This window comes from Carcharodon carcharias, chromosome 15 (assembly GCF_017639515.1).
Source record: "Carcharodon carcharias isolate sCarCar2 chromosome 15, sCarCar2.pri, whole genome shotgun sequence".
Taxonomy (NCBI): domain Eukaryota; kingdom Metazoa; phylum Chordata; class Chondrichthyes; order Lamniformes; family Lamnidae; genus Carcharodon; species Carcharodon carcharias.
The window spans coordinates 111,260,496-111,273,166 of NC_054481.1; the positions used below are offsets into that span (position 1 = coordinate 111,260,496).

The window sequence follows — 12,671 nt, forward strand, 5'->3', positions numbered from 1 at the left end:
ATATAAAATCTTATTCACTAATTGTTCAAAGACTGAACTTTGACCACCACAGAACCTACACAAATGCAACTTTAACATCCAAAATGTTAATTTGGCCATTGTTCAGAAATGCAGTTAATTTACAGCCTCACAAGCAGTCACCCATAATGTTGGAGGCTGTTCTGAATGGAACGTTGATTGTTATTTGTAAATTCCAACAATTTTGAAATAGATCTCATTGCCAAAAAATATTCTGCTTGTTTTTATGCCAGCCTCAATATCGTGTTTAGCATCAAAACATATCAGGGGTGGAGGGGGTGGTGCAAATTTCAGACATTGTACTCCCACAAATTTTAGATGCTGTACTCCCAACAGTGAACCTCGATTGCAAGAATGCAAAAAATATGTTCATGGTCCACTGCCTGGCTGGTAATCGAATCATAACTCCCCCCAGCCTGGACTTTCTCAGTGTAGCTCAGTGTCTTTGAGTCAGAAGGTTCAAGCCCCAGTCCAGAGATCTGAGCACACAATTCAGGCTGCTGAGGGAACGCTGCAATGTTGGAGATGCCATCTTTTGAATGAAATGTTAAACCTGCCCTCTCCTGGGGACATAAACGACTCTCCGGCACTATTTTGAACAGGAGTAGGGGAGTTCTCCCCTGGTCAATATTTATCTGTCAACCACCATCACTAAAAACAGACCATTGGTTATTTACTGCATTGTTGTCAGTGGGAGCTGGGTGCACACAAATTGACTTTTGCCTCTCCTTACCTCGCAACACCAAATTATTTCATTGACTGAAAAGCGCTTTGGAATGTCCTGAGTCCATGGACGGTGACAGCATGAATGCAATTCTCTCCTTCCTTCATTAAAACCTGTCAGATTTCCATTCCATCCAGGAGGGTTTTCTAATGGGGCATGAAATCTGCTCTGCCAGATTATTGCTCAGCAAGTGAATGCCTCACGGGTCAGAGTTTCAGTCTGCCCACGTCACCATTCCTGACAGGCGTGTCCAGCACCGGGAGACCGAGGTCAGGGCCCCAAATCTCCAAATCAGGGTCCATTTTGCATTTTGATGTGTGGATTAGCGGAGTGGCATCACCCCCAAGCCCATGCAACCACCCTGAGGCATTGCTGACTTGGGCCGCACACATTGCTAGCAGCTACAATAAGGCTTTGGGGTGGGGGGCGATGTTGAGGTGGGGGCAAGATTAGGGCCGAGAGTGACCCATGGAAATAAATACCACATTTTCTAGCGTTTCCAGGGCCCCATCACGACAACACTTGCATTTAAATAGCGCCTTCGAGGCAGTAAAACATCGAGAGGTTTCACGGAAACATTATTAAGCAAAATGTGTCCCCCAGCCACAACAGTCGATAGGTCAGGGAGGTAGGTTTTAAGGAATGCGTTAACGTAGGGGAGAGAGCGAGCTGAAAGGTTGAGGGAGGGAACTCGGAAGCTCAGGTCCCAGGCAGCTGAAGGCTGGGTATCAATGGGAGATGTGAAGAGAGTCAGGGGGCGTGCAAGAGGTCAGAACTGGATGAGCAGAGAGTTACAGGTTTGGAGGATGTGACACAGGTAGGGAAGGATTGATGACAGGGACTAGAATGGTCCATGCAGCAACAAGGTTAATGTTATAACGGTCATTACACAGGGCCCCAGATGTAGATTAAAAAGGACCCATCACTTGCGCCTGGCCCTTTATGTTAGAAAACCCTCCTGGATGGAATGGAAATCTGACAGGTTTTAATGAAGGAAGGAGAGAATGGCATTCATGCTGTCACCGTCCATGGACTCAGGACATTCCAAAGCGCTTTTCAGTCAGTGAAATAATTTGGTGTTGCGAGGTAAGGAGAGGCAAAAGTCATCCACCATCCGCGCTAACCAGGCTCTTGACCGCCTGTGTTCGGCGGTCCTCACGCCCCTTGTGGGAAGCCAACACAGGATACGACAGAGAGGCCACCTCGTCCGCCTGGACCCTGGTCAGCCCTCTCTGTTGTCCTTGGGCCGGGGTTTTCCTAATCCCAGCCATGCCATTAATATCGGGACTGAATTGGGACCGTTCAAAGGTCGCATTGCCCACTGACCTGCTCTAGCCAGCAGAATGGTTAGAAAAATACAATCACGCACACAAGCGGATATTTAGATAAATTAGCCCAAATGGGTGAAATACAGATTTTAATTCTCTATCTCTTACTATAAATCTATAACATATTAAATATCTGCACGCTTCCGGGTAACTTTTCTCATTAAAGTTCCTCTCCTCGCATCTAATGCAGACTAAACATTATTTAATGAAAATATATATCCTTGTAGCCCCGTATCCAGGGGAACCGTTGCCCAGTGAACCCTTCACTTAAGTAACACAATCTTCACTTGTTATAAAATGTACACTTCAATGAAGAGAAACTGGCGACTGTTCGTTACCTGTTGAACGAAATGGTGGAATAATCAGAATCAGGAGGAGGATGAAAGTTCTAGATCTCTGTCCCATGCTTGACCAGGACGCCTTGTCCATTTTGAACCTCAATGTTGATGTGTTCTCAACCTGTGCTCAGCCCACAGGGACGCTTCATGTTAGGAAAGGACACAGGAGTCCCTCGGTCTGCAAGTGGATCCCTCTGATTCCCCCCAATTCCTACTGCGTGGATGCAATAGCAAATCAGGAACCTCTTCCAGAGTCGCGTCCTTCTCTCCCAGTTCCTGGTTTAACGGTTTGGGCTTCACACAGTTGGAGAGCAGAACGCCTTTCGGATCCTTGCTCCGGCTGTGGGATCAGTCTGCTGAACTTGGCACTAGGGGTGGCAAAGTTAAGAGAAGGGAAAGGTTTCGCTCGGTCCCACCCTAGATAAAGAAACACTGCAGTAACTCTGCCCACAATTCTCAAACACAGCAACCAGCGATGTGTCAACAAATAACCTTATGCTTTTAGTTTAAATGATTAATATTTGTGTTTCTGATGACTAAAAAAAATACGCAATCACTAATTAGGTTATTGGTTTTAAGCCAAGTGACCAGGGCGGTCCTCAAGGTATTAAATACTTGGACTGTACGGTTCCATCAATCACGGGGGTTGGTTTAATCTTTGCTATGTTCAGTGTGTTTAATGCACGGTTTCTAAACGAGTTTTTATTGTGATCATTTGCACCGAAATTCTTCTCAGAAGGTGGTTCTCGTGGTATAATATGAACACAGGCTCCCAACCGAAACCTCCCGCCTATTCTGAAGGTGTGCGCGAAAATACAAACAGCAGTTTGGTGGGAATGCGTTCACTGACACCTCACCTCACCCCCAGGTTCCCCTCAACCTGCAGATACATCGCAAATAATTACCACCAGCGGCTACACCTTCCAAATGCGCCTGTGATCAGAGTGGAGTTGACATTTTAATAGGATCACAAAACCATAGTACATTTGGCATCACACGAATGATGCAAAGCTAGGGTTAGGTAGACCCATCATGATAAGGGGGCAAATGACAAAATAGCTGATGCTCTGCCGTGGGCAGATACACAGGACGCAGAGCCTTCAATACACTCATTGTGGGGGAGTCCAACACCCCCACAGGCTGAGTAGACAGATCGAGGGCGAGGTGGGGGGTACTGAAGGGCAGGATAAAAATATAAACACTGAGATGGTCAGAGATGACTCCCCCCCGCAATAAGGGAAGCTGGTTCGAATAGGATTTGATGTTCAGCGGTCCACCCACCAGGACTTTTCAGTAAACTCAGGGTTAAACTCGCAGATGTCTAGTAATAATTGTATTGCTAGAATTGTCGAAGCCAAAAGCATTAAAAGAAATCAGATGGTAGGACAGAACTTTTGAAAAAAAAACAGATCTCGGAGCGATGAGGCAAAATGACTGGTGAAATCAGTCACAAAACAGAAGAGGGAAATCCGAATGGATTTAAGACCATTCTACATTTGAGAAATTGAGAAATCTGAGAAAGAAGCACATCAAGACCTGAAGGTGTTAAAAAGAGAGATAGAACCTTACAAAACAAGCACAGATACTTAAAACGTTCAAGGAAACACAGTTATGGAGGAGACTGAGGCTAGCTAAAGAGTGATTTTTAAAACGAAGTAAGTGACAAAGACAGCAAAAGGGACTCAGGGAAAAGTTTACACCCATGTCAGCAATAGAGCGAAGAACAAAGGCTGGGTGGGTCTGCTGAAGGATAAATTGGGTAACGGTATCCTAGGTGACCGGGATATGTATTGAAAGGATTCATCAGATCAGATGTCACAAAGGAGAATTGTAGACCGATTCCCCAAAGACCAGGGACAGGCCAGAGCCAGGCCATTCGGTCCAAATTGTTTATGCTGCTCTTTATCCTCCACACATACCTCTTCCCTTCTCTACTTCTTCCGAATGTATCCGCATATCCTTCTAGTCCTTTATCTTGCAAGTCTTTACCTAACTTCCCCATAAGTGCATCAATGCTAGTCGCCTCATCTACATTCGTGGTAGCAAGTTCCACATTTTAACCACTCTTTGGATTCCGTAGGTTTTTAAGTGACTACTTTATATTTGTGACCCATAGTTTTGGACTTTCCCACAAATAAAAGTCTTCCCTATCTCTATCCTGTCAAACTCCTTCATAACAGACTTCTATTTGGTCACTCCTCAGCCTTCTCTTTTCAAGTTTGTTCACCATTTCCTGACAGTTATAACTTCTCAATTCTATATCCTTTCTATAATCTAGAGACCAGAACTGTGCACAGTACCGTGGACTAACAAAAGGTTCAATAAAAGTTTAACCAAACTTCTCCATATTTCAATTCTAGTTATGCTTTGGTTTATTCTTTTAATTTTTTTTAGAGATTTCCAATATTTAAGAAGCTCTAAAAAAAGTACTTATAATCTGTTATGGGTTCCAGTGCTTGAGGATGGGACAGTAGTAAATATAAGTCCAATATTCAAAGAAAGAGTGAGGTTCAAAGTTGATATGCTTATCAGAGGCAGCTGCAGGATGCTTTAAGATAAATAAATACCCAGGGAGCATGAGTATCTTAGACAGCAGTCAGTATTGTTTGGAAGTAAAAACTTACTGGGATTTTTGAGGAGTTAACTAAGTTATTAGAGGGTAATCCAGTTTACAAATAGTTGTTTGGTAGTTCAGATCTTGAATATTGCTGAAAAAAGACATTGTGTCAAAGCTTTTCATCTTGCACTCATCAGGACAATTGCAAGAATACCAATATAATTTACTACTTCATACAGTATAAAGTTGTTGCTTTCTCTGGCACTGGTATTCTTGCAATTGTGCTGATGAGTGCAAGATGAAAAGCTTCGACAAGATGTCCTTGCTCAGCAGTTTATGGAGTTTTCTTAGTTTTGAAAATGCATTTGATGAGACTAGTGAGAAAGGCTCATAAATGTTCATAGAATAGTTGACATATTTTCTGATGAATTGAGAGTTCATTTCTGCAACAGATGACAGAAAAAATAGCTATGAAGCTCTACAGTATGCTGTTCTTAGATCCATGATTTTTTGTAATATTTGTGATTGCTATGGAAGTGGGTATCTGTAGTAGGAGCGATATTAATCTTAATGATACAATGCTCTGTGCTAATGAGTAGAAATGAGCCTATTTATCTTTAACTAGTTACATTGATTGGTGGTGACATAGCAAATAGGCAATAAAGCATATCAGGAGCAGTAAATGTTTATAATATGAAAGGCTCTCCATTGACAAGACTGAAAAGATAAATATTTTGGAGTGACCATTGATTATTCCATGAAATCATTGGTCTATGAGAGGTAGTTACCAATAAGACAAATTACATAGTGGGGGCACTTGGAGAGCATTAGATTGCAGTCAGAACAAGTTACACTGTCATTGTTCCAAACATTAAAGGACTATGTTATGAATAAAGGTTCAAGTGGTTTCATAAAGTAGGGGATCAGTAGATACTGGGTGAGAATCTGAGATAGCATAATTATTATATGGGCTCTGAGTAAGAATAATGGCTTGAATTGCTGTTTTTCACTCTAAACATAAATGATTTGGAGGAAAATGTAACTGGGCTAATTAATAAGTTTGCAGACGACACTAAGGTTGGAGGAGTTGCAGATAGTGAAGAGGATTGTCAAAGGATACAACGGGATATAGATCGGTTAGAGACTTGGGTGGAGAAATGGCAGATGGAGATTAATCCGGACAAATGCGAGGTAATGCATTTTGGAAGGTCTAATACAGGCAGGAATTACACAGTAAATGGCAGAACCCTTAAGTGCATTGACGGGCAGAGGGATCTGGGTGTACAGGTCCACAGGTCACTGAAAGTGGCAACACAGGCGGATAAGGTAGTTAGGAAGGCATACGGCATGCTTGCCTTCATTGGCAGGGATATTGAGTATAAAAGCTGGGAAGTCATGCTGCAGCTGTACAGAACATTGGTTAGGCTACACTTGGAATATTGCATGCAATTTTGGTCACCACTTTACCAGAAGGATATGGAGGCGTTGGAGAAGGTGCAGAGGAGGTTTACCAGGATGCTGCCTGGTCTGGAGGTTATTAGCTATGAGGAGAGGTTGGAGAAACTCAGATTGTTCTCACTAGAGCGACGGAGATTGAGGGGCGACTTAATAGAAGTTTACAAAATTATGAGTGGCATGGACAGAGTAGATAGTCAGAAGCTTTTTCCCAGGGTGGAAGAGTCAATTACTAGGGGACATAGATTTAAGGTGAGAGGAGAAAACTTTAGAGGAGATGTGTGGGGCAAGTTTTTTACGCAGAGGGTAGTGAGTGTCTGGAATTCGCTGCCAGAGGAGGTGGTGGAAGCAGGTACGATAGTGGTGTATAAAAGGCAGCTTGACAAATACATGAATAAGATGGGAATAGAGGGATACAGACCCCGGAAGTGCAAAATGTTTTAGTTGACGGGCAATATGATCGGCGCAGGCTTGGAGGGCCGAAGGGTCTGTTCCTGTGCTGTACTTTTATTTGTTCTTTGTTCTTTGTACCCCATTGAGCCCTGTAAGAATTTTGTAGGTTTCAGTGAGATCGCCTCTCATTCTTCTAGAGAATAAAGGCCCAATCTCCTCAATCTCTCCTCATAGGACAATCTCGCCACTCTAAAAATCTGTTTGGTGCATGAACCTTTGGCAGTTATCAGGGGTATTAGTCAGTACATCGTCCACAAAATTGTTGACACTGTAAGCTAACATCAATGCAGCATTTGTGTGGAGTCCGTATGGGCCTAGTGTGTTCTCTTGTTCATGTCTGCCTTCAGCTGCCCCTTACCCCTCATCAGGTTGTCCCCCATCCTCCATTTCATCTGGCTCCTGTCCCTGTTCAGCTGGCCTCCTCCCTCACCCCCTCCATTGAGGAGAAGAGGAGGAGCAGCTGAGGGAGGAGGCCAGCTGAACAGGGTAAAAAGCCACATGAAATGGAGGATGGAGGATAACCTAATGAGGAGGGAGGGGCTGCTGGGGGCAAACTGCAGCAGACACAGGGACGCAAGCAAAGGCCAGGCCCTGCCAGTCATGTGTACAGGGTCTGTATGACACATCTACAAATGATGGAGAGACAGTGCCTGCAGAGACTTTACCTTTCACAGGCCACTGGAACATCTCTGTGTGACAAGCTAGCCCCAGAGATCGGACTCAACTGTGCAGGTGGCTGCCTGATACCAGTGGTGTTGAACGTCACAGCGGCTACGAACATAGTCCTGAAAGCTTCACAACAGTTAAAACAACTTGAATTATTAATCAAAACTAACTCACCTATTGCAATGTCTCCAGAATTTTACAATCACCAATAGAAATTTCTTACTCTCTGCAAACGATGATCCCTGGTGGAGTTGACACAGTCCCATGCCAGAGGTCCCTTTAAATGAGTGGCTGTGACCTCCTTCTGGGTCACTCCTGCCAATTGCACACAGGATTATGTTGCTGTATGGAGGAGATTGTTATTGTACAAAGAGCATATAGTCACAGATACAATACAGGGACTGTACAGCAACTTCAGATTGGAATTCTAACACTCATGGCCTTGGTGGAGATCCTGGTGAAAGGGTGGAGCTGGGTCAGCAGCCTGTGTATGTAAGTGGAATAGGTCTGCTTGTGAGATTTTCTCCACTTCTTGGGTGCAGACGTCCCACCCTCGCTGGTCCACCGGCCACACAGCCCACCATCCTTTAACACTGTTGGCTGACAACCTGCCCAGCGGCTGTTAAATGGCTACTTTGTGTATTATGCTGCATTTTTCAAATGAGGGGGTGAGGCGGGGCACGGGAAATGGCAAGCTACCGACTTCCATAATGTACTCCTGCCTACTGCCAAGCTGCGTAGAGTCCTTTTAAAACTTGACATAATTTCTACCTCCTCCCCTAGCAGAAATATCATCCACATTTATGGCTTTTGTTTGCAATACAGCACAACACCGTTCCCACTTCAGTTCCTGCGTACTGCCTGTATAGTTCCTCAAATTGCCATATATTGTCCTTATGGGCCTTGAGATAATCTCTACATCATGCCTGTGTGGTCTCTGCACAGTCCCTATATTCCTAATATCATTCCTGTATGTTTATCAGCTGTATAAACTGCCCACATTACCTCTGGATGGTCCCTTTATATGTCCATGTGTTTGAACTGGTCCAAGTCGAGTGGAATGCCTGAGGTGGTGGCTGCAGCCAAGGGTGTTGTGACCCACAAGGCGTTGAAGCAGACACTGATTAAAGTCACCAAGAAGCCGCCCAAGAAGTGGAGGAAATCTCACAAGCAGACCTATTCCACTTACATACACAGGGTGCTGACCCAGCTCCACCCTTTCACCAGGATCTCCACCAAGGCCATGAGTGTTATGAATTCCTTCATTGTCAACATTTTCGAGTGCATCGCCTCCGAGGCCTCACACCTCATTCAATACAACAAACACACCATCTCGGCCAGAGAGATCCAGAGCGCTGTCTGCCTCATACTGGCAGGGGAATTGGCCAAACATGCTGACTCCAAAGGCACCAAGTACACCAACTCCATTTAGGTCAATCATTGTAAAGATTAGAATCTGAAGTTGCTGTACAGTCTCTGTATTGTATCTATGACTATATGCTCTTTGTACAATAACAATCTCCTCCATGCAGTAACAAAATCCTCCATGCAGTAACAATATCCGCTCTCTACAGTAACATTATCTGCTCTGTACAGTAACATTATCCGCTCTGTACTGTTACTAAATCTTATGTATACAGTTACTGTATTCTTTCTGAACAGTAACTGTATCCTCTCTGCTAATTCAATATCACACAATTACTTCTGATGTTCAGTGCCCGTGTATAAAACCCAGAATCCTGTTTGCTTTTCATGGCCTTTTCTACCTGCAATGAAAACCAGGTTTAAAACAAATGTGTCAATTGCTCTCAATGCCAGTCCTACCCGAGTCACATCTACACATAATGTGCTGTAGGCTTCGGTTAATACATCCCAACTATTCAAGGTTAGACACATGTAACTTCCAGAGGCTTTCTTCCCATTGGTCTGGACTGAATCAGGGCTAAGGACTAAAAATCCATGGCATCCACTTGGGCCTGGGTCAGTGTGGACATTGTGAGATGAAATAGAATGGGACAGTGTGGGACAGGATAGGGAATGGAACGTGACAGTGTGGGACAGGATATTGAATGGAATGTGACAGTGTGGGACAGGATAGGGAATGGAACGTGACAGTGTGGGACAGGATATAGAATGGAATGTGACAGTGTGGGACAGGATATTGAATGGAATGTGACAGTGTGGGACAGGATATTGAATGGAATGTGACAGTGTGGGACAGGATATTGAATGGAATGTGACAGTGTGGGACAGGATATTGAATGGAATGTGACAGTGTGGGACAGGATATAGAATGGAATGTGACAGTGTGGGACAGGATATTGAATGGAATGTGACAGTGTGGGACAGGATATTGAATGGAATGTGACAGTGTGGGACAGGATATAGAATGGAATGTGACAGTGTGGGACAGGATATTGAATGGAATGTGACAGTGTGGGACAGGATATAGAATGGAATGTGACAGTGTGGGACAGGATATTGAATGGAATGTGACAGTGTGGGACAGGATATTGAATGGAATGTGACAGTGTGGGACAGGATATAGAATGGAATGTGACAGTGTGGGACAGGATATTGAATGGAATGTGACAGTGTGGGACAGGATATAGAATGGAATGTGACAGTGTGGGACAGGATATAGAATGGAATGTGACAGTGTGGGACAGGATATAGAATGGAACGGGACAGTGTGGGACAGGATATAGAATGGAATGTGACAGTGTGGGACAGGATATAGAATGGAATGTGACAGTGTGGGACAGGATATAGAATGGAATGTGACAGTGTGGGACAGGATATAGAATGGAATGTGACAGTGTGGGACAGGATATAGAATGGAATGTGACAGTGTGGGACAGGATATAGAATGGAATGTGACAGTGTGGGACAGGATATAGAATGGAATGTGACAGTGTGGGACAGGATATTGAATGGAATGTGACAGTGTGGGACAGGATATTGAATGGAATGTGACAGTGTGGGACAGGATATAGAATGGAATGTGACAGTGTGGGACAGGATATTGAATGGAACGGGACAGTGTGGGACAGGATATAGAATGGAATGTGACAGTGTGGGACAGGATATTGAATGGAATGTGACAGTGTGGGACAGGATATTGAATGGAATGTGACAGTGTGGGACAGGATATAGAATGGAATGTGACAGTGTGGGACAGGATATAGAATGGAATGTGACAGTGTGGGACAGGATATTGAATGGAATGTGACAGTGTGGGACAGGATATTGAATGGAACGGGACAGTGTGGGACAGGATATAGAATGGAATGTGACAGTGTGGGACAGGATATTGAATGGAATGTGACAGTGTGGGACAGGATATTGAATGGAACGGGACAGTGTGGGACAGGATATAGAATGGAATGTGACAGTGTGGGACAGGATATTGAATGGAATGTGACAGTGTGGGACAGGATATTGAATGGAATGTGACAGTGTGGGACAGGATATTGAATGGAATGTGACAGTGTGGGACAGGATATAGAATGGAATGTGACAGTGTGGGACAGGATATTGAATGGAACGGGACAGTGTGGGACAGGATATAGAATGGAATGTGACAGTGTGGGACAGGATATTGAATGGAATGTGACAGTGTGGGACAGGATATTGAATGGAATGTGACAGTGTGGGACAGGATATTGAATGGAATGTGACAGTGTGGGACAGGATATAGAATGGAATGTGACAGTGTGGGACAGGATATTGAATGGAACGGGACAGTGTGGGACAGGATATAGAATGGAATGTGACAGTGTGGGACAGGATATTGAATGGAACGGGACAGTGTGGGACAGGATATAGAATGGAATGTGACAGTGTGGGACAGGATATAGAATGGAATGTGACAGTGTGGGACAGGATATTGAATGGAACGGGACAGTGTGGGACAGGATATAGAATGGAACGGGACAGTGTGGGACAGGATATAGAATGGAATGTGACAGTGTGGGACAGGATATAGAATGGAATGTGACAGTGTGGGACAGGATATAGAATGGAACGGGACAGTGTGGGACAGGATATAGAATGGAATGTGACAGTGTGGGACAGGATATAGAATGGAATGTGACAGTGTGGGACAGGATATAGAATGGAATGTGACAGTGTGGGACAGGATATAGAATGGAATGTGACAGTGTGGGACAGGATATAGAATGGAATGTGACAGTGTGGGACAGGATATAGAATGGAATGTGACAGTGTGGGACAGGATATTGAATGGAATGTGACAGTGTGGGACAGGATATAGAATGGAATGTGACAGTGTGGGACAGGATATAGAATGGAATGTGACAGTGTGGGACAGGATATTGAATGGAATGTGACAGTGTGGGACAGGATATAGAATGGAATGTGACAGTGTGGGACAGGATATAGAATGGAATGTGACAGTGTGGGACAGGATATAGAATGGAACGGGACAGTGTGGGACAGGATATAGAATGGAATGTGACAGTGTGGGACAGGATATAGAATGGAATGTGACAGTGTGGGACAGGATATAGAATGGAATGTGACAGTGTGGGACAGGATATAGAATGGAATGTGACAGTGTGGGACAGGATATAGAATGGAATGTGACAGTGTGGGACAGGATATAGAATGGAATGTGACAGTGTGGGACAGGATATAGAATGGAATGTGACAGTGTGGGACAGGATATAGAATGGAATGTGACAGTGTGGGACAGGATATAGAATGGAACGGGACAGTGTGGGACAGGATATAGAATGGAATGTGACAGTGTGGGACAGGATATTGAATGGAATGTGACAGTGTGGGACAGGATATAGAATGGAATGTGACAGTGTGGGACAGGATATAGAATGGAATGTGACAGTGTGGGACAGGATATAGAATGGAATGTGACAGTGTGGGACAGGATATTGAATGGAATGTGACAGTGTGGGACAGGATATAGAATGGAATGTGACAGTGTGGGACAGGATATAGAATGGAATGTGACAGTGTGGGACAGGATATTGAATGGAACGTGACAGTGTGGGACAGGATATAGAATGGAATGTGACAGTGTGGGACAGGATATTGAATGGAATGTGACAGTGTGGGACAGGATATAGAATGGAATGTGACAGTGTGGGACA

General features: G+C 44.2%; 1 protein-coding gene across 1 annotated transcript; it reads left to right on the forward strand.

The window, feature by feature from the left end:
• Nucleotides 1-8,569: 8,569 nt before the first annotated feature.
• On the forward strand, nt 8,570-8,971 carry LOC121288456 (late histone H2B.L4-like). Its single transcript, XM_041206988.1, has one exon. It carries the CDS (start codon nt 8,570-8,572, stop codon nt 8,969-8,971), a length of 402 nt encoding a protein of 133 aa, XP_041062922.1.
• Nucleotides 8,972-12,671: the final 3,700 nt, after the last annotated feature.